Genomic DNA, 27,783 nt, shown 5'->3' with positions numbered 1-27,783 from the left:
TGTGTGACAGAGATTTGAGCATGCGTGCTAAGGAAAAGTGTTCTAACTTGGGTAAAAGTGTTAAATGAGCACAAAAGGATGAAGTTCAGGTCGTGTTGACATTAAAGACCTGAAAAAAGGCAGTTAAATCCTTATAATCAAAGCTTGAAAAAGACACTAAGTCAAGAAGAAATTGTGAATACTAATCAAGGCAGTTACATAATATCAATATGAGTAATGGAGACTAGAAAAGTGGTACACCCTCCTCCCCTCAACCTAGAATCCAATTTGATAAAAGCTAATTCATCAAATTAAATCATTTAAAATATCCAAAAATATCACTGCAGAAGGAAATATAGGGTGTAGACATATGATAGAGAAACACTGTCACCACCCACCAATTGAGCTGCTTCTCTGTGTTCCAGATGATTAGTAAAGCATTATGTTAAATTACCTCCCTGGAGTACTAAATAACTCAACGACAGCCATTAGGATACAAATTTGGTGAGCTGTCTCAATAGGTGTAAATCCAAAGCGAGCTCTGTGTCAGTGAAATGACTCTGCAGTTGCAACTGGCTTAGATCCCTGCACCCGTGCTTCTGTGCTCGAGCCGCTGCACCAACTTTTCTTAAATGTGAGTATCTTCAGCAGCTTTCCTAAGAAGTTTTGCTAAGGAAGCTGTTTCTGAAAGAGTTAACGGCAAGGGAAAATTGTTCCCTATAAAGTTCTGTAGAGGGATCATTTATTCCCATTACTGCAATAAGCAATGGTATTCTCCCGATACCAAACCAAAAGTGTTTACTATTGCTAAAAAATCTCTGATCTCTATGTCAATTATTTTATCTTGGGTACATCACTACTACAAACAGTTTTTCCACTGCACAGGACTTTTCGAAGGCCCTGACAAGATAAAGCACTTTTTGGCACACAGATATAAAAGCAATTTCTTCTGCAGCTGTACTGGCTTCAAAGCTCTATTTAAAAGCTGGGACCTTAAATGTCCCACTTATTTGAAATTTAATATTTATTTCCCTTTCAGTTAATGCCTACTGCTGCAGCTAACAAACGGGACAATTAATTCCAAACCATGGGCTTAGTGATTAGCAAATATGGTTGTTGAATCCTAGAACATATACTGTGTTACTGTTAACTAGCTTCCATGATATTTTAAAATCTGAAGCTATTGTTGGATGAGGTTTGTGGATAAATCCTTTGGAGAAAAAAAAAAAAAGCACAAATAACAGCTTCTTTCTGCATTCTCAGCCTCTAGGATTGCATTGTGAGAATACCGAGTGTTACACTGATTGAATTTTTTTCTGAAATGATGTATGAAGCTACCATCTCTTCTCAGATGTTCATTTCAGTTGAGGAATTGCTATAGTACATTCAGTTTAAGAACAATTAAAATAAGACAAACTCAGTATCAGTATAATGGTTTTCGCACAGCCCTTGATGTCAGTTTTACAATACAAATTTTTAGCACACTTCTGCACTGGTATAAAATCACTCCTTCAAATTGATAAATCCTCAGCTAAGTAGAGCTGTAATCAGTTTCCCACAAGCAGAAAAAGCAAGTGGAGAAGTATGCGAAAAGGTGTCCAGCCTGGATCCAAAGAGTCAACTGGAAACAAAAGGTTTATCTGTTCCTGGTACATCCCTCACTGTGCTTTCATTTGCACCATGGAGCAGTCTCAGAGCATGCCATCTGGTGTGGTTTTGTTTTTTTTCTTTTTTTCCTAATGAATGAGGGAAACTAATGAGCTACACTCTAACTGGTAGTGGGTGTTCAGCCTTTGGGACTAGCCTGGAGCTAGTCCAAAATCTGTGAGTTCAGCACTGGCTGTTTTGCTCTACAAATCTGCTCCTGTTGCCCTGTCCTTCCCACCAACACAGATATTGCCAACATGCCACCAGTACTGAGGCGCTTACTGCTTGTGAAAGCATTTCGGTTCCTTTTGGTTAACCTCGTGCTGAGAGCATCACCAGTTCATTTCTCCCCTGATCTGGAGTAACAGCCACAGCTTTGCACAAGTACCTGTTGCAATCAGTCTGCTTTTGCTTGAGCAACTACTTGGCTTGACTATTTGGGAGGTTACAGTCCCAACAGCCTTGCCCTTGGCAGTTCCCAAAAAGCCTCTCAGTTTCTGTGAAAGTTTGCTGATGAGTTTGCCAAGCCTTCAGTCACATTCTTCTGCATTTCTGTTTCCACTTCTGCCTACCCTTGCTATTGCTGGGGTTGAAATCTTTGCCAAACCTCCCAGGTTAGCACATTTCCCTCTTTGTACCATCCCAGTTAGAAAATGTTGTCGCATGGCAACACAACGCAAAGCATTCATTCAGCCACATTGAACAGTCTAGCTGAGGCCATTTCAGCCGCACACAGATTCATTTCAGTGGAGAAGCGAAGAGGGAAAGAAAGGGAAAATATTCACAGAGCCCAGAACCATTCTTTATTTGGAAGAATGGCTTTTAAATGAAGTCAAGCAGTATCTTGTTTTATCATTCATTTATTTAGCAAAGAAAGGAATGAATTCAAATACCCCACACAATGAACACATATCTATTCCCTGATATCAAGATGCTGATTTGCTTGGAACAATTTTAAATGAATCTGTTTCTTACTATTGAAGTCATCTTGTACTGTGCATGGATTTGTGCAGAAGCAATATGTTTTGGGCTCAGTCTTGTAAATACATTAAAATAAGTAACTTGTTACATCCGTACCACTGAACTCGGTGGTGTTACTTATGCGATGAGTAAAATCATACTCAAGAACCTAGCTTTTGCCAATCTAAATTTAGGCATCCAAATGACAGTGAAAATTTTAAGTGTATCTCTCTAGGCTCACCATATTGTTGGTGGAGAGACACAAACCCTCGCCAGGATGTAACTCTGCCCATCTAAGGGTGTTCTCCCAGACAAGACATAGAGGGTGCTGGTGGCAGCTACAATCAGAAATTGGTCAGATGCCTCAAGCAGAGCAAGACAAGCTTGGACTAAACTGTTTACAGAATTGATCTCATACAGCAAAGCCATTATGTATACAATTAACTTTAGGAATGTGCTTATGTAGCGCTGATTTTAATAAAACTGGTCCCACATTTAAAGAAGTGCATATATTTATTCTAGAATTATGAGGAAAAAATATTGAAGCATTTATTCCCATTAACATTTTTGTTGCATCTGGGACCTCTTACTTTCTTTTCTGGTTTGAACAGCCATATGGTCTGATGCTCTGAGAAGTTTCTTCATGTAAGTGCTTTGGTAGCTCTTGATTTGTATACTGATGTGGTATTTTCCCAGAGGTTACCGTGGAGTTCTGGTAGAACTAGCTAAATGCACAGTGTCCTATACCCATCTGAGACTTTAATCAGTACTCTTTAATAGCCTGGAAATCAAAGCCATTTAAGCCCCATTCTTTCTCCCACTCTCTTATGAAAATCCTAATCCTAGTTAAAAATCTCTTGATTAGTTTTAGCCAAACCACACTGCTCCAACAGCAGGCAACTGCAAACGGCTGGAAAAGCTTCCTCGTAAAGTAACTTTAAATGACCATAAAGGCCACGAGACTCAAATCAAAGTACAAGATAAATCTGCAAGCACAGGAGTCCATTTTCTAAGCAACTGAGGAACGTACGTTATGTATCAGACACAAAAATAAGCCCAAAATGACTCAAGTACAATTCTAATTTGAGTTATCCAATGAAAGTATATACTGTACAGGATCTGACTGGCAATACTGCTTCCTCCTCACTCCGTGTAGCAGGGCTACACAGAAACAGCTTTACTCAGAAAATTTTGATCTGTCTGCCGAAATGTTTGCATTCAAAATAGAGAAACATTTTTAAATTTAAGCAATCAGTGCAAAAGGGGTTTAGTAATATTAACTATTGGCATCAGAGGTAATACAATTATTTATACAGAAAAGATCACTATCCAAGTGAAAGGAAAAGGGGTATTTAAGCTTGGCATTTAATGGACAAGGGAGTTGATTTTCCCTTTCCAAGAACAGAAAAATGCTATAAGAACCAAATTTTATCCTTGCGCAAATCTGAGAGCTCTATCAGCTTAAACAAGATTTGCAGTCAAATGCCCACTTCGTTACATTTTTGGCAAAAGAAAAATAGGAGCTTTCACGGAGAATTCTGCTTTTCATCAAAATGTGTGTAGCCTATTTTAGAAAAAATGCTAAAAAAAATAAATTGAAAATTAATAGAGACTGCAGTTTGCTTTGCTCCACGTATTAGGAAAGGCTGTATTAAACTACCTGGGCAGCTGTGTAGAACTCAGAAGGTGAAAATACTGATATAGGCAGTGCATCTGGGGTCCTTTGAAATTACCTAAGACACAAATATCTAATGGCTTTAAAATCTGTTGTCTCAGAATCTAGCTTGACAAGGAGATCTTGCCATCAATTTCTTCTCATTGAAGTGCTGTGAAATTTCCATGTTTACCCTACTGCTTTAGACAGAGCTTTGAATATACCTCTGCCTGCAATTTAGAATAATGTAATGTAGGAAGCTAAATGACCAAAAAATATGTTTAAAAGAAACACTTTTCTGACAAGTTGGCATGGTGTTTAAATGACATCACATGGGAGTTGCTCACAGATCTGGAACACCTGGAATACTCCTTTGGGAGACAGAAGTGTTAGCAGACTGAGCATCTGCTAAATGCACTTCTACCTATGATCATGCAGACTCAACCTAGGGTATTATTACTGCTTATATAACACGTATCGAACACACGTATCTATTCATTAAAAGAATGGAAAATAGATCACTGTAAAGATAGGCGTGCCTCAAACTACTGAAGAGTTAAAAAAAAGCTAATTTCAGATAATTTTAATTTAAAAAGGTTAAAATAAAAATACATACTTCAAATATTTTTAAGATATTGGTCTCATAACTAATAGTCTAAATACAAAATCCATAAGCCAGACTAATGTGCTTTTAGTACAGGGGCAGAGAGGAACAGTGTTGTGCATATATGTGTATGTGCATGTGCTGCTTTTTCTTGGCAGTGGCAGCAACACAGATTTTATTTTCTTTATCTTATTTAAATGTAAAATTTTATCTTTTGGCATGAACAGAGTGATTCAGATACTGGACTGGTTACGATTTGGGCAGCGTTTTCCCCCTCTATCTGTTTCCCTGAATTTTGTTGCAGAGAAAATTTCCTCTTACACAAAGGTAATCAGCTTATTTCTTCCTGGAAAACCAAATCTAATGTACAGTAAAAAAATCACAAATCATAGAGAACCAGTATTATTATACTTTCTGGAGTTGAACTGGTGCGAGGGTGGGGTGCCTTGTTTTGACTGAGTAACAGGGAGAACTACTCAGCTGGAAAAAACAGGTGTCTGATCTTAATTGTTTTCATAGATGGTAAATGTGTGTTGATTTTGCTGCACAGATTTTCAAAGACATTGCATTTTTTCATTTTACTGCAGAACAGAGATAGGAAGCATAGTGCTACATTCAGATCTATCCCCATTCAAGAATGTTGCTCATTGTTGTCATTAGATACAGTGTTTACCTTTGCTATGTAAGTGACTAGACCACCAACGTGGTGCTCAAATGCAGTCTCACATGATCAATGTTTCTTGGTACTTTTTGCTTTTTTTGTACATAGTTTTGAATCATTATAAACTGTACATGAAAGCCCAATTCTTTAATCCTTGATATTCACTTTTACTTTCTTTTCACAAGCTTCTGAGAATAGCAAATGCTGCCTTCCTACTAAGTACTCTGGAAAATCTGCCCAAATCCCTGCCCTTTTCTTTTTAGTTATACATCTGGAATTTCAGATACAAAAATAACCATGTCATGAATGTGGGTTGAAGACAGACAGAACAAAGAAAAATGGTATAAAAATCCTTTGTGTTTCCTCACCTTCCACTACAAAAGGAATTAAAACTGATAACTTAAAACTCAAACAGTATTTTAAATATTTACATCAATGAAGTCCAACATGATAATCACTTAAAACACCATAAAAATGTTCCTCTAGGGGCTGACTAGCGTGGGTCGGACATGGCAGCAAGATGAGACAATGCTTTGCAAATACATCTGCATTTTCTGAGCCAGCTTTGTTTGTCAGACACGTGCATATAAAGTAAAAGCCAGAAAGAGAAAAGCAGATCTATGATTATGCCTACGTACCCCCAAGAGCCTGAGAAGGCACACAAAACACGGTGCAGTTGTATCTTTCTGTGACCGGCCTGATGGCGAGTGCTACAGCAGAGAAACGAGCGGGTTCCCATACACACACACCAGGGAGAGGAAGCCTGCGGGATGCCATGACTCGTGCAAACCCACACGCTGCAGAAAGGCTGGTTTACTAAAGACACACAGAAAAACATTCCAGCATGCCTCTCCTATCTGCCCTCCTCCCTTGGCCTCCCTGAGGGACATGCCCTTCTACACTCTCCCAAAAATTAAACTGAACTAGGTGAAGGCTTTATGCGACTTGGCTTGGCTTGCAACTGGAAACCACCGACTCTCTAACTTTCTGGGTTAATTACAAGATTGTAGCCCTCAGTACGGCCCTAGTCTCGGCACTCCAAACAGCTGAACTGCAGCCAGGGTGATTTACAGCCCAGGAAGATCAGCCCTACAGAGCCCAGAGCTGCCGCAGAGCAACGCTAAACCACCACGTTTCTTCTTGTCGTTGTTCCCAGCATCCTGCGAGCTCTTTTTGGTGATGTGAGCTTCAGGAGACTGCACAGAGGGCTCCATGGCTGCCTCTTCAAACCTCATGGAAATAAAAGACAATGCCTAAAAAGAAAACTAGATTTGTACTCCTGGTGCAGCTTTAAGGGGTAACATTATTTTTTTTTAAAGCTCAGGTATTACTTTGTCACTTCTTAGAGAAATCTGACTGGAAGTTTATGAAACTGAGTGAAGTGATGCAATCCTCATGTGGTCCAGCAACACCAAGCGGCTATAGTTGCACCCGACACTGAAGGCCAACCTTGCACTCTGCAAAGAAAACATCATGTCACAAACAGGTGTTTGGGGCTTTTGGCAGCAATGGGACATTGATGGCTTGGATCGTGCTTGAAATGTCTCTGAACTTCATCTCTGAAGCCTCAATCACATGAGCAGTCAAGTAGCACAGGCCTTGGGGACTGGGGAGTTACAGGAGGCCAGAAAATACACAAGCCCATTAGTACTCATCATAATTATTGAAATCTGTAAAATAGGTATTAGAATAAGTCTTTGCAGTAAGATGTGGATTGAAGTATTTGTTTCTCTCCTCCAGAATCAGGTTGTTTTTGTTAAATGCCTGGGGAAAAAAAAAAAGAAAGAGATAAGAGAAGGACAGAAGAAAGGTAGCCACTAAGTGCTCTTTCACCAAGGCTATTTTTGTGGCAAATATCTATGTATAGTAAGTCAGTCAAAAATGCACTGAGAAGTACCTGCACATTTACAAAAACTTGCATTTGCATGTATCTGCTTACATAATAACATTCCTACAAAAAGCAATGCTACTCAATAAAGTAAAGCCAGGCACTTTTCCTGCAATGTTACAAAAATAATTTTATGATTAGAAATACTTTTGAATCATACATATTCACTTCCTCCTCTTAGAATGATTCATTCATTATCTTTTTACTGAATGAGAATTATTTTCTCTTTACTGCATTAATTCCTTGATTTTCAAATGCAATATGGAGAAATGTTTGAAGATCTTAAGAGTGTAAATCCTGTTTTTTTAAAAGTTATATGGGTATGGTTATATGTGTGGCCAACAGGTTGAGGGAGGTTATCCTGCCCCTCTATATGGCCCCGGTGAGGCCACATCTGGAGTACTGTGTCCCATTCTGGGCCCCCCAGTCCATGAAAGATAAGGAATTACTGGAGAGAGTCCAGCGAAGGGCTACAAAGATGATCAGTGGACTGGAGCATTTCTCTTATGAGGAGAGGCTGAGAGAGCTGGGTCTGTTCAGCTTGGAGAAGAGAAGACTGAGAGGGGATCTTATCAACGCTTATAAATACCTTAGGGGTGGGTGTCAAGAGGAGGGAGTCAGACTCTTCTCAGTGGCGCCCAGTGGCAGGACAAGGGGCAATGGGCACAAGCTGAAACATGGGAAGTTCCATCTGAATAGGAGGAGTAACTTCTTTAGTTTGAGGGTGGCAGAGCACTGGAACAGGCTGCCCAGGGAGGGTGGGGAGTCTCCTTCTCTGGAGATATTCAAAACCCACCTGGACACGACCCTGTGCAATGTGCTCTAGGTGAACCTGCTTTGGCAGGGGGTTGGACTAGATGATCTCCAGAGGTCCCTTCCAACCCTAACCATTCTGTGATTCTGTGATTCTGTGGTATTTAGAATATGAATTTTCTTTTTTTTTTTTGTTGTTTCTGCAGCTATCCAGAGAGATGGTTAGTGGAATTTGGAAAAGCTTTATATTAGGTACATATCCACCACTGATTACAAAATCTAGACTTTTCTTGCCATTTTTAATGACATTCTTTAAAATGTCTTTAATTAGAAAGTAAAATACAGAAATTAAAAACTGGATTATCCAGCTAGGATTTAAGAAAAATCCTCATTTACAAAAAGCTTTGCAGCTAGATGAATAAACTGTGTAATCTGAAGATACTGAACTAGGTATTTTCAGAATGCTCATCATTCCTTAATTCAGTGGATCTGAAAAGCAGACCTATTCTAAAGGGTCTCAAGGGTCCCAAACAGCTGTTTGGGAACAATGATCATATGATGTAGGTATCATGCCAGACTCTCAGCTAATGTAAATCTGTACTGCTCATTTACAGAATATTTTGGGTATGAACACTAGCTGAGAGTCTGACCCAGAATATATTCACCAGATACATCTCCTGTATAAAGACATAGTGCAGGAAGATGAACAGTGCCCTTGACACCTTATCATTGGAGCAAAGGATTATCTTCAATATATGTAATGATGATTGTTAACGGCCCTACTTACTTCTTGAACAAGCCACTAGGGAATACAATTAGGAAAAAAAATCCACAACACAAAACTTGAGTGGTCTGGGTTTTTTTTCCAGGAAAGGCTGTTGATGGATAAACTATATATACACGCAAAACCTAAATTCCTGTGTAATAAAGATTGACAAAGGAAAGGGTCTGTAATTACAATGCTTCAAGTGAAATCTATTTTTGTCATTAGCAATCAGCATAATTTGAGTCCAAATGCCACTGCAGAAAACTAGCAAGTAGCATTCTTTTGATACAGCAGAACTGTTGTCTAGGACCATACATGTTGTGCATTATAGAGCTCTCAACCCACTTCTCACCTTGATGGCTTCTACAGAATCATATTTGTCCAGTTTGTTGATATGGTTGGTAATGCTGGTATTTAGAGGAGCTGGTGACACCGGATGGATGACAGTTGCATCATGGGACTGTTGTTGATATCGTTGGCAATAAGTGTAAACAAGCAGGGTAAGAAGGCAACCAAGTATTGAGCTACTTAATCCCACTGCAATCATGTGAAACATGTTGAACTCTGCAGAGTGGAGAGCGGAAGACAATCATATTTTTAAGGAAGTAGCAATAAAAGCTTAAGCTTGAGGAAAAATGTAGACAAGTGCTTGATTCAGGTAAGGATAAGGGAAATTTCATGTGTTTCCCAGAAACACCTCAACTGCAATGGTTTATCCCTACAGTAGCAAATGCATTGTGCTTCCCTGAAGGGGTCATTATAAGAATCTTAGATATCCATACATCTCTGTCGTTTTTCCTTTTTCTTCTTCTGCTTCTTGTTTGCTTGTTTTTAACAGTTTTCTCTTTCAAGACTTTTTTTGCTAGCATCTGGACTTTCTGGAATTGAACTTTTTTTTTTTTTACTTTTTCGTTTTGTCTTTGGCAGCAAAGCTGAAAATGAGTCCCAGATACAGTCTGAGCTATTGAATGGGTTAGCAGGCTGGCTTTCTGCTATTCATGTGGAGACTCAGAGAGGTTTGTGAAATTATTATCCTGAAAAAGGTGGAGCAGCTTTACAAATTTTGACCTACTGATAACTAGCTTATAATAGGAATTTCTTTTTTGAGACAAGGGTGACTGCTGTACTAAAAAAGAAGAAAATACAAACATCTGGTAATACATGTTCTTGTCTCAAAGGTCAGCAATGGCAGATGGATATTTAATGAGAAATCCCATAGAAACTACATCTCTTTTTCTGTACAAGTGTAAATAATGAGAATGCAGCATTTAGAAGGTAGAATAAAACTAAGAGGGTGCAAAAGGTGAAACAAAAGGAAAAAATGAGGAATCAATATTTCAGTGTTTAACACACATCTAAAGCTGAAAAGCTTACCGCCACATCGTTTTTCTTCTATGCTCCTGGATCGTGCCACTGATATTTCTAGAAAAGTAAATAAACCGCTTATGCCAAGGAGAAAAAATATTACAGAGAACTACTAGCTTGATTAGCACAGTAAGAATTTAAAAACTTATTTTACTACATTCACTCCAAATCCAAAGTAAAAAAGATTTTGACTATGTGGTAGAATTAACAAAAAGGTCCAATGACATCTTCAGGTTCTTTAGTTTCCCAAGCAAAAGCAGCAACATATTTTTAATTATTGCCTCAAAACATCTCTGGAATTAAAAAGATGAAGTGCACATGAAAATACTCTTTGTGGAGTTTAACCATGTTGAGAAAGTGTTGTTTTTCTGAATAGTAAAATTAATGAGAGTTTAATTGTCTTGTGTTCAAATGGGCTGATTACTTCTAGAAGTCACATCTAGCACTAATGAGAAAAGAGGGAATTTACAAATCTTCAAAAAAGATGACTGCCAATTTCATGGGTCTCAACTGTAAACTAATAAAATGTAATTCCAGCCTGTATCCTTACCATTTTGCTTTGGAAGCATTCTGAATAAATGTCGAGTAAAAGTCTGTTGGCAATCAACTTTTCCCACTCCTTACTTCAGGAACACGGCTTCTGTGAAGGGAAGTCCTGCCTTATAAATCTCTTGAACCTCCCTGAAAGGGTCAATGATCATGTAGATAAGGATGGGGTAACTGACACAGTCTACCTGGATTTCAAAATAGCTTTTAAGTTCCTTGACAAAGGTTTTCCAAGCAACAAAGTAGATATGGGAGATGAGGGAAAAGATAGAAAACAGCGTAGTACAATGTGTCCAGTTCTTACAATGGAGGGACCTAGGCTTTTCAGCTAAGAGGTAGAAAAGCAGGAGGCAAATGCGGTTTTGAAGTTTGCTAATGATACAAAGTTAAGGTAGCAAGGACAAGGGCATGCTGTGAAGAGCTGCAGAAGGGCCCTACTAAACTAGGCAATAACATATCAAATGAAACAGAATGTAGATCAGTGTAAAGTGATACATACAGTGGAAAGCAATCCTAGTTTCACATATAAAATGGTGGGCTGTGAGCTGACTATTACTACTCCTGAGTGAGACCGGGGGTTTATGGAAAATTGTTCCAAGAAAATATCAGCTTAGTGTTCAGAAGCAACCAAAAAGGCAAAACAAATACTAGGTACTACCAAGAAAGCAATAGTGAATAGGACAGGGTATCAGCATTATGGCACTTTACAAATCCATGAGTTGTCCACACCACAAACGCTGCGTGCAGCTCTGGATTTCCCATCTAAGGATGCCTCTAGGGGAACTAAAAACAGACCAGAGAAGGGCAGTAATGATGGCAACAGGTATGCAATAGCTTCTGTATGAGGAATTAAGAGTAGGCTCTCCACCACCAAAAGATGATCCACGCACAGCTACTGCTAAAGGGATCACAATTTTTTACCTTTCTTCAAGTGCTAAATCAATACTAACTATTTTCAAAATGAGAAAGTATCAGAACTGACAGAACAGCACTCGCACCGAGAGTTAAAGGCTGAGAATATACTTTGTCTGTTTGAGACCATTAATTCATAATCCAAACAAAAAGCAGAAAAAAATGTACCAGAAAACCATAAAGCTCTGCAAGGGAATGTTGGTAAGGACTAACTCTGGAAACAGTGGCAGCAATTATGAGAAGGAGTCATTTTTGCACTCTGCCAGAATCACTCTATATACTAAGTTCTGTAGAGGAACAGAGCTAAGGTAAGCAGGAGGAGAAGACAACATGACGGTGGACACACCAGCACACTAGCTGAGGACGAGTGGGAGATAAATTAGAAAAAGAAAGAGAGGTCGAGAGGGAGGGAGGGAGAGAACTCTGAGTCGGAGGACCTGGAGGAGTGAAAGTGAGCTGAGCGATCTCAAGAAAGCAAGCTAGTTTGCCTAAGGTGAGTGTAATGGGCATGACCTTATCTGCTGTGATACAGGTAATTGGAGGAGGAGTGGCAAACAGACCAGAAGGGTGAGAGAAGAGGTGGATCATTTCAGATTCTGAAGATGCCTACTTTCCAGAATAAGATGTAGACCTTATATTGGATTAAGCAGGGGACTCACAGAATGTAAATATTAACGGAGCTGCTTCAGGGGAAATTACAATTTGGGTGTTTTTGCTTTCACACTGACATTTTTCACATTGGTTTTGGAGGAAAAAATAGTATTTGGGAGTTAAAGCATTATGCACCATCCATAAAAACAGTGTTTACATTTGTTGATTTCTTTGTTACATTGTACTATATTGTACCGAAGTCATCAAAAAATAAAAACGGTTGCTGCACTGGGTAAACATAATTACATTTCAAATGATACATTAAAATGTAAATTTCTCTGTCTGTGAATAGACTGCTAGCTTTTTTCAATGTATACAGGCAGAAAGATGACTGTTAACAGCAATGAACTGTGGCCACCCATACTGTTGTGTGGATTTAAATGACCGCTGTGATTTAAAAAAAAAAAAAAAAGTACAGTCATGAGTTTTGACAAATGCTATAGAATAACACATGAGGTGACTATCCATCAGGTACTTAGCGGTCACAGGGGAGATAAGGACTTGAGCTAATAGTATTTACCTTTCTAAGCAGTTATTAATTTAAGGGAATCTGTGAAATTATTTCCAGATTAACTACCACAGCGCCCACTTTTGTATATGCAAATCACAAAACCTAGAGGAATGTTTCTCTAATAATCCCGAAGTCTCAAAAACACTTAAAATAAAAAGGAAACTATTTCTCCTAGCTGTCTATAGCCATCCATGCACACTGCTACCAAGTAGGATGGGAGGGACCTGCAGAATGCTGTGACAGGGACTAACCAAAGTCCCGGGTGGTGACAGTGAGAGCAGCTCCACAGCACTCAGTACCGTGAGGCAAATTTTCATGAAGACACCAGATCTGGCAACATCGTCTCTACATAGTAGACCAACACACTTTGGCTGACAAAAGGCAAGTTCTGTTCCAGCTCTTGGCTCTGCACAGTGCCGTGTGGGACTGTACTACATCTCACTCCTGAAACATTGAGAGATTTCATTAATCCTTCGAGGAGCAGGCTGATCTCACCTGGTATGAAGTTGGAGTCCAAAGCACAGGCTCGGCTCTCTGTGGTGTTGCCTGTGCACTGGCTGCCCACAGGAAACAAAATGATGCACTGACGAACGCGGAACTGGAGGCCAGACGAGTCGCAGTTGGACCACTCGGACCACTCCGACCAGCTGTCTGCAACAGGCAGAGAGGGACACACATGCGGATGCTGCAATTAAATGCTTCAAGCACACCCAGTGAGAGAGAAATAGCCTGTATTTCTGATTTATGACAGAAGGCCTCATCCCCAGCTACCACCAACTAGCAGAAGACAGCTCCTTCATTACGATAAAACAAAGTTCGGCTTTGGCAAAAGTCTCTGAAATGTAGAGTCTGATGGTAAATTTGCCTCAGACATATATGGCTTTGGCTTCTGCCATGGCCTTTGTGTGTGGAAGTCAGAAGCTGGAGGGATTTTGTGGTGGTGACTGGAAGAGTGATTGCCATGGAGTTAATTCCAGTCTAGGTCGTTAGGGTGGACAATGACATTACCTTTTATTTGTGTACCTGACAAGTAGCAATGAGAGCTATAAGAGTATGTATTCCAGGTCTGAAACAGGATGTTTATTTAACCACAAAAATAGTAGCATCTTTCAAATACATTTTTTTTAAGCTTTTGTTATTTGAGTTCCATTTCTTTGCTGTAGATAGAAGAGATCTCATCAAGTATTCTCACTTTCTCTTCCCCATTCAGTTCATTATCAGCTTCTATTGTTTCTCTATATTTCTTCCTCTGCTGATGTAGTTTTGATTAAGACATTCTTATTTCATGCCTGTGTGATCTCAGAATACTTCCCTTAAATGAACTGAATTGATTTCATTCCCATGAGGTACTGTGAGTTTACTGAGCTCAGCTTTCTTACAATTCAAGCGCAAGTCCTGTCTTCATAGGAGTCTTCTGAGCTTGGCACGTATAATAGAAGACAGAGCGCAGTTAAACATTTTTCTTTCTTCTGTTGGCTTTCTCACTGAAATATGTTTTATGGTTTTAATATGTATTAAATAGTCCTAATATGCCAAACTACGTTTGTTTCTACTTAAAATTTTAATTGATTTTATGTCACTATGAAGCAAATTTTCAAATTTCATTTTACTTCAAATAAAAAAGTATATATTAACCTAATTTTGTTCCAAGTTAGATTGAAGAACATTAAGATTTGTGAATAATTTGGAAAATTCATGAAGGTTTTGTACACTTTTTGTGAATCAGGTGGAAAGTCAGGAAAGTCTTGCACTGTTTTGGTCCCCTTTCAATACATTGCATAAATCCAGTTTACAAGGTTTGCATTTACTCATTACTTTCCCCTCGACCATAAAGGAAAAGCTTAAAACTCTCAGTCATCTAAAATTTAACAGATTCTGGTATAAATATTTGAGATTGCAGTTTTGAAAAATATCAAGCAATAGATGCTTTCCATGACAGTGTTGGACATTCACTTCCTAACCAACAGCATGGTAAAAAGAAATGGATGGAGAAGATGGACATAACTTTATCACAGAAAACCTCAAGCATCGATCCTGGGACCATTTTCAAGACAGTAAGAGAGTGCTGTTTAGAGACAGCAGCAATCAGTCCTAGCAGTCTGTTGTTCAGATGCATGTCACCACTTGTGGAGTTGTTCACAAAACAGATGTACTCAGCAGCTCAGGTAAGAACCTGGATATTGATGTTTATGAACAATTAGTAACTGTCTGGATGGGGCCTCCTTTGAGCAACAGGGCAAATACCTTTACATAAGCAGCTGACATCAAACAGTAGGATCTAGTTATTGTGAGGAGCAAGAATACTCAGCTCTGTCCCTCGGCTCTTCTGTTTCCTAGGAGAGGTCTTGGGAGGGCCTCATTTGCAGAGTGGGTAGTAGGAACATGGAAGCAGATGATATAATGTAGCTGGATCCTAATTCAGGGGGATAGGAGAGCTGAGGTGGGAGTCAAGCAAACGGAGCAGGCTTCTTCCTGCTTATATAGTGTGGCACAGCCAGGAGCTGCTGTGTCACCAACAGTGTCAGCTGCTGGACCAAGTAAACTGAGTACCTGTATCCTTACCTTAAATATGTACTAACAATAAAGCCCTGCTCATTCAAGTTTAAAGGAATGCTGCTGATTACAAATCTTGGCTCAGTTCTCGTCGGTGGGCAGAGACAACATGTGATGAACTGACTGCAACACCCATTCCCTGTCCCCCTGTGCCCCTTGCGGGGAGGAGGTAGAGAATTTGGGAGTGAAGTTAAGCCCAGGAAGAAAGGAGGGGTGGGGGGAAGGTGTTTTAAGATTTAGTTTTTATTTCTCACTATCGTACTCTGATTTGATTGGTAATAAATTAAACTAATTTCCCCAAGTTGAGTCTGTTTTGCCCATGACGGTGATTGTTGAATGATCTCTCCTTGTCCTTATCTCGATCCATGAGCCTTTCAATATATTTTTTCTCCCCGGTCCAGTTGAGGAGGGGGAGTGATAGAGTGGCTTTTGGTGGGCACCCAACGTCCAGCCAGGGCCAAACCACCACACAGGTCAAAATAAGATGAAGAGATTATTCATAAATATTTGCAAACGTCATTTCTAGAAAAATGCCGGTGGAAAATAAATGCGCAACAAGAGAAATAGCTACAATACTAGCAAAATGAACCTGCCAGTTCTGACCTTTTAAAGATGCCTTAAGGATCACAAGGCAGCTATGTAACTTCTACATACAAATATGCACTATTTGTCTTGAAAAATCAAATCATCAACTGATTTCTATGTTTGGGGTTTTTTTTAAACACAATACAGAGTGTTACATCTGCTTTAATTTTGACAAAGTAGGTACTTTTATTCTGCTGCAAGACATGCAATGCCTAGAAAAGGAAATTAACTTAAATTGTAGTTCAGCACAGGTAACAGGATCCATAAATTCAAACTTGTGGGGCTTGTGCCTTCACATGCACAGGCTCATGATATGAGCAGAAAACTTTTGCTAGGAGCAAACTAGCCTAGGAGCTCTCAGTGAAGCAAGTAATACAATGTGAGATCAGAGCTGCTTATTTACTCTTGCCATTGCCTGTAATCCATTAATTAGTAATAAATGAAAACAAATTTTCCCAGTGGCTTTTCACTAATGATTTTATCTGGTTTTGTGTGGTTTTACTCTCTACTTCTCACTTAAATTTCATGGAAAAAAAAAAGCTTCCTTTAATATGGGTCAAAAGGCAGAGTCAAAGTTACAGAAAAAGTCATGATCCATAATATTATACAACTAGCAGGAGTGCTGAGGCATTTCATTTACTAAGCACACCACAGTCATTTAAAAAGATGAAGTCTCCTCTCCTTAACATCCGAAATTGAAGAAGGTATTTTACAAAGGGAATTAAGGTTTGCTCTGTGTTTTGTATGAAAACAGGGCAAATATTATCCACTTGAAGGACCTTGTCATAACACGTTCTCGAATATTTGCTTGCTGTGAATGTTTAGTGCTATAACAAATGTACTTCTTTGTGATATTGTTATTAAAAGTCTCCCAGGCTATTTGAATGATCCACTTCAAATATACAATTTTAGTTTATCCAGACCCAGAACCTAGTAACTTAAATTTTAATTTTTAAAGGAGGAGAGAGGAGGTGGTGTCTTGCAGGCTATATCCTGCTATTACTTGATTTACTGTGATTGTAGCACGTAAGAGCTGATTGTGCACTTAATAAAGGAGAGAAATTATTTGCTTCTAAATAATAGATCAAGGACCATTATGTTGCCTAACTTTGAATGGCTTATTCTGTGGCACATAAACAACAAAGCTGCATGTGCTGATTTGCCATACCTGGACACGGCTGTGTGTTGCAGAGTGCTTCTTCAGTGTGCAGTCCAAGGCAGATATCTCCTCCATATGCTGGTGCTGGGTTTGTGCAGGAGCGGGTTCTCATGTAATGGCCTCCTCCACAAGTTGCCGAGCACTTTGACCAAGACGACCAACACGACCAGCTTCCGTCCACTGAAAAGACATAAAATATCGTATTATTGCAAGTTAATGTGTGACATGACATAATCCAACCCACCTTTCTCTTATTCTGTGGATCTAATTCATGGTCTATTGAAATTATTGGACATTTTTAGGTGCCACTGAACATAGGCCCACAAATTTGATCTTACCACAACACAATTTAATTAACATATTTTAAAAGTGCCTGGTATACTGGGAAGTCTAACAAAGTTACTCATCCACAAAACACACTTCCAGTGGGTACCATAATAGCTTTCAGGCCAAAACTCTTTTCTCACTTGTGAGGAAATAAAATACCAAATCTTCTTTAGCAGAAGTATTACAAGCTCAAAGTAAATTTTTATTCATAAATTAAAACTTAGCCCAATAATATCAGCAGAGAGACTGAGGAATCCAGATTTTGTTTTGCAACTCAGGTGAGATTGCTTTAACCCTACAACCCATTTCAATTGATCTAACACAGTTGTAGGGTTTAATGGGCCAATATAATGCAGCTCTAGCATAGATGCCAGCAGCAGAACAATGGCAATAGTTCAAAAAAGGAACAGACAAATGACAAAAAGGAGTTTCCATTTAAAGTTTCAAACACAGGTTGTTGAACAACAAATATTTTTCCCCCTTTAGTATTTACTGATTCAAGTATGTCAAACTTCTCCAGTCTGACTTTTCATAAGGGTCCTCTGAAACATAGGCTGGCTTTCATGGGAGTCCCATTTGTCAGATGGCTTTCAACACATGGCCACTAGACAGGTTTCTAATGAAAGTTCACCTCATTGCCTGCACTGGACTGGCTTCTTTGCAGCCTCTGTTCTTAAAGCTACTGCTCCAGGATGTATTTCTGGCATTTATGGCCATATTGCAGCCCATCTCCCCAAGGCTTCCTATCTGCAGCCACATGACAAAGTCAGATACACTTCTCCCAGGGACAGCATTCCCTCTGCAAAGAATCTCAGTATTTTGACATTTCTCTTTCAGGTTTTTTTTTGGGGAAAAAAGGCAACAAAAAACTAAACTTTCAAGATTTTCATATTCTACCAAAAATGAATTTGTTTTCAAACCTTTATTTAAAGTGTTATCACTTGCTTTCTTAATACTTAAGTAAGGAAATGATTTACCATGTCTGCAACTGATGATTAAAAGAAATAGTGTGTAATTCAACTGACACTAATAGATGAGACCCTAAGTATAGTAAAGGCAATGTGACAGTAAACTTTTGTTTTATGACAGGACCCTAAACTGAACAGAAGTTTTACCTTTTTTTCCCCATCACTCACAGCAGCAGCGGGCATTTTGCCACACAAGACAGAAACTCATTATTGCCTACTTTTAAAAACACTAGGTAAGTACACATTTTCTGTACACAATTTTTACCATGTGTTCATTTAAGACATTCATTGTAAGACTTTACTTCATGGTTTGTAGAAACAATTGATTGTCACTGAAGTCTCCAAAACATTCATCCAGCATTTCACAATGACTCCTTTTGATCCTTTCTGTTCAATTAATCAAAAAGCCTTTCAAGGAGTAAACCAGTTTCCACTGGTTTATTGAAATGCTATTCCATAATTATCTCTTACCAAAAAAAAAAGGAGGTTCCAAATCTGAAAAAAATTAACTCACAATGAAAATATCTGTGCAGTATTTGTATTTAAATTCCCTCTTACATGGAGATGTAGAACATTAAAAAAATACTCATTTCGTTTTGGTAGCATTGTGTATCACATGCACTTGGTAAGTCGAGTAGAATGATCTCTGTGCAAAGGCTGCAACAGTGAGTAAATGAGCTAGGAGAATGTGGTTATTTTGATATTAAAACCTATACATGCATTTTTGAATGTAATTTCAGATACAGCATACCATCAGGTTCTCAACTGCTAATCAAACAAGTAATTCGCTAGTGCATACCTAAGGCTATTAACTAATCCTGTAAGGGAAGTTGTTGAATATATAACATTTTATTCTCTGTATTGTTTGCAACATTATCCTATAAATCAAGAAAGAATGGAGTTGGCACTTCCTTGCTAAGAACAATAGCTGCAAAAACTTTTGTAAGTAATGTATCTGGCCTCTGAATAGCCTAATTGGATAGACAGGATTTGTGGAATCTGGTACTATATTCCAAGTATGTAATTTAAATACATTATTTCCATTATTAAGGAATTTAATGATTGCTACATTTTTTCCAGGATATATTTATAAGCCAAATCATCTAGCTATACAGATGTGTGAGAGAGTTTTATACCACCTGTCATAAATAAATACTGCATCTCAGTAGAGTGCTTGACTTGTTCTCTTATTCATATAGTCACTGGAAAACAAATATGTCTTTTTGCCTGACATAACTCTGTTAATGTAATATTATGCAAGCTCATATCTAAGAAAGCCACAGGTTATTTGTCTTCGGTGCAGGTGAAATATACTGTGCAATTTTATAACAATTTCAAGACATGGTATCTTTCATTCAGAACTTGCCTCTTTTTTTTTTTAAAATTATGTCAAATAAAAGCAGAAGCTGTTACCTAAGCTATCCATTTCAAGCGATATTAAGGCTTTAGCTTTCCAGATACTCCCTTTTATTCTTTTTTTAAAAATTTAAAATGATCCTTGACTAGTTCAAATGAGTAATCAGAGCCATTCCTGCCGCAGTGTATAGACCTCCACGAAACAGAATGACCACCTGAGATTGCTTAGACAGAAGATAAATTGTCTCCAAACATTACCTGTGGCTTGTTCACTGTAATGGAGACAGTGACCCCTGACATTTTCTACTTATTTTTCAGTGAACCAGAGTGAGAATTACAAATGTGCATGCATTTGAAACTGCCATCTGCCATCTATCTATACGTGGCCGAGAACAGAGAGACTGATGTGACATCCAGGAATGCCACCATATTCCACAACTGCAGTGATCATGGCTGTACTATAAGACTTCAGATGTAAAGGGAGAAGTGGGTCTGGGGAAGATGGGAAAGGACAGACAAAATATAATAGACAATGTTAGATTTGATCATGGTTGAGCTGGAGAGTGTAATTATAACTGTTTTTCTTGCAGCTATTTACTGACAGGCTACCATCCTAAATCTCTAGGCCTTTCAAGGACTATCATAACTACCTCTTTTATTTGTCCCCAGAACTTTTCCTTCTCAGCAACAGAGGATGATAAAGCACCATCATGGTTAAATAAGATCAAAGGAGTGGGTATTTACTGCTTGAGTTTTTACAAGACCTAAATAGTGCTCTGTGGTTTCTTTCATCTTTCTTTAAAGTTGCTTAGCAACACAGCACCATCTGTTTTTTTTTTTCTTTTTTTTCCTTTTGTCATGGAGTCCTTAATGTTATTTTTGCTTCTTATAGGAGGAAAAATACACAGCTGCAAGGAAAGTTCCAGTCACTACAGTTTCTTTACATAACTGTTTTGTAGAGCTGTTGGACAAAAGAAAGTCATTAAAGCAGTTCCACAATGAAAGACGCAAAGAGTCTTTACATTTTCTGGCAATTACTGAGGTTGGTCCCTTTTGGAAGAAGGCACCCTTCAGCTAGCAGGGTGCTCTCAAACAATGCTCTTTCTTTTATAGTACAGCAAACAACTTTTTGCCTACTGGCTCTTGTTGTGGTTACTAAACATTTTGTCACTGTAATGAAAAAAAAATGCACAGGGAAGAGGATGCAGTAGGGAGAAACAGTGTATAGAAATGGGATCTTCTGGGGACATGATAAAACTTCCACACTACTGGAGAACTTCCAAGAGACGATTAAGTAAACTGGATACCCTGCTAGGCACTTTGGGTTTTACAAGGAAGTGGAAGGAAGCGTGGGCAGACACACTGACCTCACCTGCTTTCATGAGAACATAGATAGGATTGCAGGCTCTTTCATATACTGTCTGGTCTCATTTCAAATTCAAACAACTGAAAAAAAAAATATTTTTTTTTTGGTGTGTGCCTTTAGGTTTATAACTTTTCATGTTCATCTTTTTGAAAGTGTCACAAAAGAGAATAAAAAATGTTGAGAGGACAGTCTTTTCTATGTACATGAAGGAGTATAAATAGAGAGGCAGTAGTCCTTTCCATGCACTGAAATGCAGATGGTTTGCTTCCCAGTGGCTGAGTGAAAGTTAAATCTGGGGTCACCGCATGTTTGGCAGCCTACAGACCCATGAGAGTACTGCTCCCTTCCAGACACCTGGGGATCATCCCCTTCCACATTACTTAGCCTACTGCTTTTTCCTAATCCTGTGGGATATTGCTGCATGTTTCAGTGTGGGAAAGAGCAATTCTTACATCATAGTTTGCAAAGGCAAAGTCTTGTTTCTGTGATGCTACAGATACCTTTTATTCATAAAAACAATGCTGGATAAAACAAACTGTCAACATAGTGCAGTGCAGAAACACAGAAGGCAAATAAATGCTTCTAAGGAAAGTACAACAACAAAATCTAAAGATCAACACAGGTTTAAAGTCTGTAACTGAGACTCAAGTTAGAAAAGCAACAGTGGCTTCCAACAGGCAGTTCAGCCCTCTCCTCACTGGCTCCAGAAGCAGCCTAGAGAGATCAACGCATGTGGAGAGATAGGCTTCAACAGCCTCAGAGACAAGCTTCATTGGATCAGAGTAATTTTTCCCCCTGATTTAGGAAGTTACTGCAGGGTAAATTTTGTCCATTCCTTCAAACACACTCTTGTTTCCTTGTGGCCAAGTATGACTGCAAGGAAAAAAAAAAAGGAGGAAAAAAGAAACAATAATGAAGAAAAAAATAACAAGCAATAACTGCCTTTAGGGGATGAATAAATAATTTAAACAGTCTTTCAGTGAGTTTTGTATATCTGAAACTTTTTATTGTTATTAGCACATTTAGTGATATACGAATTTAATCAGTTCTTCTCAGTCAAAATGTCGCAACTAAATCAAACTAAAACTGCTATAATAAAAATTTGAAACTGGTAAAATCCCAAAATATTGTCATGAAGTATCAGGATTTCAAATCTAAGAAATGGCAATTGTCCTTTCCCTCTGATCTACCACTATGCTCTGAGGAGAAGAGGGAACAGAAAGTCCTGTAGCTCGTGCTCCTCAATGGCGCTCGTGTAACTATGCTTTAAACTCCTAATTAAGGCACATCGGCCAAATGTCCTTCTGTGCAAAAGAATAAAAGAGAAGGCAACAAGAAATAAAACGAAATAAAAATGAAAAGAAGTTACCTTTTCCTACAGGAATAACTGAAGAGATGTGTAATAATGAGAAATAGTAGAGAATTCCTTACTTTTGGTTATTTTCAAACAAATCTTTTAGTTAGCAAATTCCTGTAATTTTTGTAAACTTGCAGAATTTACCATTCAAACAATGCTTCTCTTCATCATCTATTTCTCTTCAAAAAGTAAATATCACGCGAGCCCCCAAGGATAACAAAACCCTAGTACGTCTGATTACAGACTCCTTTCTTTTCATATTGACCACATATTAGTAACGCAAAGAAAACAGAAATGTCAGTGAGTATTCACAGATCCTTTCCATAGTTATTGAGGCTGTTCGGTGCTTGCCAGCTCAACTCTATTCATCACATCTCCGAGCCGTAAAAAAGGAGCTGAGGCACAGGGCCAAAGCATAATTTGCTAATGCAAGACAATAGTGCAAATTCTCCTGCCCCTCAAAGCAGTTGGGCCACAGGGAAACTAAGTACTGGGAACAGGCCTTACTCTACACTGAGTCCCAAACTATTTCTGCAGATTATTTGGGAGAGTGCTAGTTAGTTGAAGGCAAATTTGTATGAGGGATCATTCTAAAACTTGTACAATACAGACAAATCATATTCCTGGGCCTGGGTACAATTTCTGGCAATTTTCTGGCACTGTTCAATTTACTATTATATATTCAGCCTTCAAATACTATGAACAAAAAGTAATCTGCCCAGTGACTGCTATCAATCTACACATCAGTGGACCATTTACTTTGCTACAAGCTGTGGGAAAAATTTCAGTTTCTTTCTTCCCTGCAGGCTCAAGAAAGATTTAATAGTAGCTGCTGAAGGCAGGTGCTAGATAGCTTCAGTATTATTTTAAACTTCTGTGATCCTGCAGCACATTTAGCCATACATTACTGGCTATTAATATATTAATAAGTATATTTAAAATTATGCTGCAAGATACTTAACTGGACAAGACAGCCTTGTACACTTTGTGATTGCTCCACAGGCTTTTTCATTGTGCCAGTCCTTCAGAGCACTTAGTATCTTCCAGGATGACACTGAGCCCAGAATAATTGATTTAGAAGCCTAAAATCCTATTGACTTTCGTCATGACTTAAGCACTGCTCTGTATATTTCTCCATCACTCATTTTTTCAGCAGGTTACATCATAAGGGTTTGATCCTATCTGCAATAATAAGAACAGGGAGCAAAGCAGAACCTGAGCCTGCACTAGCAGGAAGGCTTCTCTATGGCTGTCATCTCGCCCCTCCCTGCTAACCAGAATATTTGTGAAAGGCTAATGACTGGACTGGAATATAACAAAACGGTTCAGGGAGCAGGTGAAACAGTCCTTACCCCGAGGGAGCTCAGGTAAATCTTGTAAAGCATCAAATTCTTCTTTGTTGCATTTTTATTTCTAGTACTATGACCATTACTTTGAGGTGGAGGTCAGAACAAAATCTCCTCACATTCCTTAGCCTTTCTGTCCGCTCTTCACTGTAGTTCATTCTTGCCCATATATATATATATATATATATATGTATATATATGCAGAGCCCCTATTTTTCTCCTCGATGCTCACAGTGGCAAGAAGGGCCTGACGTGTTTACTCCTACTCAGTCCCTGAAACTCTATCTACAGCCTAGTCCATGTTAGGAGGGTATAGTCAATAACACAATGAGATCTGCACCTACACCAAACTTTCTCATAAACATCTGCAAGGGCTGTGTGATTAAAGCCTAACAGGGGCATTTTAGAAACTCACTTGGATACCTAGGATAAGAATGACTTTGCATAGCTGTCCTAAATGTAAGCACCCAGGAAATGAAATCTGGTCCCTAGCACAGTGGTTAACAAGAAGGCTAAAAAGTGATCCAACCATGGTTTCTTTTACTGGCTTTTACCCTCCCTGCTGTGGGGTCTGCCATGTTTGTACGCATGGGCCTGGACCAAAGGCTCTTCACCCATGTATTGTTTATGTCTCCATTTTCTTGATGAAGTCTCATGAATGTCAACCTAATAGATGCTCATGTTTACCCACCAATTTAACTTTCTGCTACTTTCATTAAAAATGGAGAGAACTCAATTTCACCTTTATGCTTCTCTAACAAAAAATATTCCCTTTCTACAAATTTATAATCAGGTCTAATTTATGGGTAAGTGTTATTCTGCAATCATTTTTTACTCTCCTATGTCTTAAAGAAAAAAAAAATCAATTACATCTACTGCTTGCAATGTTTTCCCTTCAGATTTATCTGAGATCTGACTTAGCCCCTTACATTTCTTCTTAATTACTGGAAACCGTAATTCTGTAGCTGAGGAACTTTGTGATTCCTCGCAGGCTATCATACATCTAAATACTTTATTCAAGCTCTACATCTTTATTCAAATTTACTTTGCACTAAAAAGAAAAATGAAACTTGTCTCTGAAGAAAGTTATTAGATATATTAGGACACCCCTTCTTGCTTCAGAAAGGCCCACCCACTTTTAAAGATCAACTGATCTTTAAAAATATTTTCAAATTCAGAGACAGAAGAAGAGAGAATAATTTTTATATAAAGCACAATTTCAAGTTCTGCTTTACAACTTCATGTATTTTAGTTTTGGGTATTGGCTAACTCATAAACAAGGGCCTCTACATCAAACATATGTCTGCATATGTGTTTTACTGGTTGGAACACTTTCCTTCAAAAAAATATAACAGTGTACTGTTAGCTGCAGAGCTAATTAAAAACACTTCTGAAAACCTTTAACCTTCAAGACACCATTTAATTTAAGAATCAACAGCAAGGGATGAACAACAAATCTGGCCCCGTTTTATAGATAATCTGTGCCCATTTAATGAAAGTACTTCAGTTACTACAGTATGGTAATAAAATCAGATCTCTTAAAGCTTGTGAGAAGAGCTGTTAGCTAATACCACACCACTCAACTCCTTCAAAGCAAGCTGAAGACAGTGTCCCATGGAGGGATTCCCTTTGCAAGGGAAGAAGGAACCAATGAGGAGGTGCTACATTCTAGCTTGCTTCACCTACTGTGAAGCAAATATGCAACACTGTTACACATAATTAATACAATTAAAGATGTATGAAAGCTTATATCTAAATTTACTTGTTGATGCTGGAAAGAACTGAGTTTCTCAGCCATTATCCTTCTTCCTCTCTATTGTTTCTTATCTTGAATTCTTTCCTCCTATTCCAATTGCACTTTCTTTTCTTCATGTGTTCTCCTATATCCTTTCCCCTTCTTTTTCCACAAAGCCTCTGCAAAGCTCAAAAGCCTCTGAATTTGGATGTCTGTTTTATGAAGGGTGAGAGGTGACTGAAATCAAGATTTTTTTTTTCCCCAAATGTCTAAGATACAACAATGATTTATAACCCAAAGTAGTTTCTTGAAAACATATATTCTACTTATAATTCTTTTTATAGAATCATAAAATAGCTTTCAACGAAGGAAAAGCTCAAGATTCCAAGAACAATCTCTATGGCCTACTTGAGATACCATCTAGTTTGGTGATCAGTTCTGAACCCTATTTGCTGAAGGCTCAACACTCAAAAGCTAGCACAGATTTAATGCCAGCAACCACTGTGATGAAAATGATATTTTTGAGTTTAAATAAGGACTAGGACAGTTTTCCTATGTCTTGCCAGATTTCTTATGTCTTTTTTCTCTTATATGTTTACTTATTAAAATTATATTTTTACAGTCAAAGTCTCACACGTGAAAAAAGACATAGCTACTAATACTGTTGATTATAAACTGATTGACATCACTTGGGAATCTTGCCCAAATCCACTTACATTATAAAGGTAAATTTGAGATGTAGTTTATTCAAAAACCAAAACAAACCCCAAACTCACAAAAAAAACCCCAAACCAACTATTGCAAGATATAGCAATTATTTTCACATACTTCTCTCATTTCAGTTGACTCTTACCTGGACAAGGCAAAATGTTGCATTCCTGGTACTCTAGAGATGGGCCGAGGCAAGGAAGTCCCCCATACTTGGGCTCAGGATTGCTGCAGACCCGTTTGCGATTCCGTATACCTCTACTGCAGTCACGACTGCACTGAGACCATGGAGACCAGGGTGACCAGGCACCATTGATGGTATGAGCAGAGTATCGTCCAGAACGCAAGAAATCCCCTGATAATCCTAATGAAATAAGGATTGAAAAAAACAATACTGAATTAAAGCAATATCTCCCCCCAAAACAACCTTTTCCTCTTTGAACTTACTCCTAGGCTTCTAATAGTCATATGACCAGGAGGGTCTTGTCCTTTAGTCTCACAACCCAAACCCTAGTTTCATCTCAAGAATCTCTCCCATAATAGAAATTTCATAATCACTCGCACAGAACTACAGTGAAGACTTGGATCCAAGTCTGTAGTTAAAGCTTTACAGCTGCATTGACTGAACTAAAGTCAACTTACTCCACCTAAGAATCATAAAAATAATCTCTTTCTTGCACAGGAACTGTCATCAGAAAATCTCCAAATACATTACATACGTATTATTGCCTCTGTTTTAGAGGAAGAAAGTGGCACAGAAGACAGGACTGAGCTGCCTGTGACCCCTCATCGAGCCAGCTCCCCTGTCCTACTGCAGGGTTCTGCTCACTTCATCTACCCAGCCAGCCTGCAGATGCTCACAGGTGCCCTAGGAAGCAATGCACTGTACTTATCCTAAACATAGCCAGTCTTTAGACAGTGTACAGCAATAATTCCACAAAGTCTAGTGAGACTGCCCTTTTGTGAAGAGCAATGTTTTACGACTTTAAAAAACCAGTTTATTTTCCAGTGAGTTGAAGTGTTCTAAACCACATATAAGCTATGGAAATGACCTTTTGGAGACACACACGATAGAGTACTTCCTAGTTAAAATAACCATTTGGCAAGTGGAAAACATCTTTTCTAAGTGAGGTTAGTACCAAGAAAAGGCATTAAACAGCAATGGAGACTGAAGTCCACTATTTATCAGTGAAAGGGGAACACACAGAATCTTGTTCACAGCATACAACCAATATGCCTGGATGTAGCCCCAGGTGAAGTTCTAATAATTTGCAGTTAATTTTAGTATCTTTGTCACTTTCAGGCTTGGTTCTGCATGGAAAAAGACTCCCTCAACTGTACACGCCACAACACCGAAGTCACTGTTGAGCTGTAGCATTACCTCTAAGCATCACTACTAAGCACGTCCAGCAACACTACTGGGATT

The 27,783-nt window shown here is 38.6% G+C and overlaps 1 protein-coding gene across 2 annotated transcripts in view; it reads right to left on the bottom strand.

Moving 5' to 3' along the window:
* Positions 1–2,468: 2,468 nt before the first annotated feature.
* Positions 2,469–27,783, bottom strand: part of SEMA5A (semaphorin 5A) — a 361,263-nt gene continuing 335,948 nt past the window's right edge. Inside the window, exons 18-23 of one of the 2 annotated variants that reach the window (XM_068396639.1) lie at positions 26,503–26,721; positions 17,204–17,374; positions 13,393–13,548; positions 10,287–10,334; positions 9,265–9,476; positions 2,469–7,269 (exon numbers count right to left, since the gene is read on the bottom strand). In XM_068396639.1, the coding sequence (XP_068252740.1) occupies positions 7,150–7,269; positions 9,265–9,476; positions 10,287–10,334; positions 13,393–13,548; positions 17,204–17,374; positions 26,503–26,721 (926 nt within the window). In that variant the 3' untranslated portion in view covers positions 2,469–7,149. The remainder of the gene's footprint in view (positions 7,270–9,264; positions 9,477–10,286; positions 10,335–13,392; positions 13,549–17,203; positions 17,375–26,502; positions 26,722–27,783) is intronic. The other variant, XM_068396640.1, reaches the window with a different exon arrangement.

The sequence above is a fragment of the Nyctibius grandis genome, chromosome 3 (assembly GCF_013368605.1).
Source record: "Nyctibius grandis isolate bNycGra1 chromosome 3, bNycGra1.pri, whole genome shotgun sequence".
NCBI lineage: Eukaryota > Metazoa > Chordata > Aves > Nyctibiiformes > Nyctibiidae > Nyctibius > Nyctibius grandis.
Note: the sequence above shows the minus strand (reverse complement) of the source record. Positions and strands in the feature narration are given on the sequence as shown.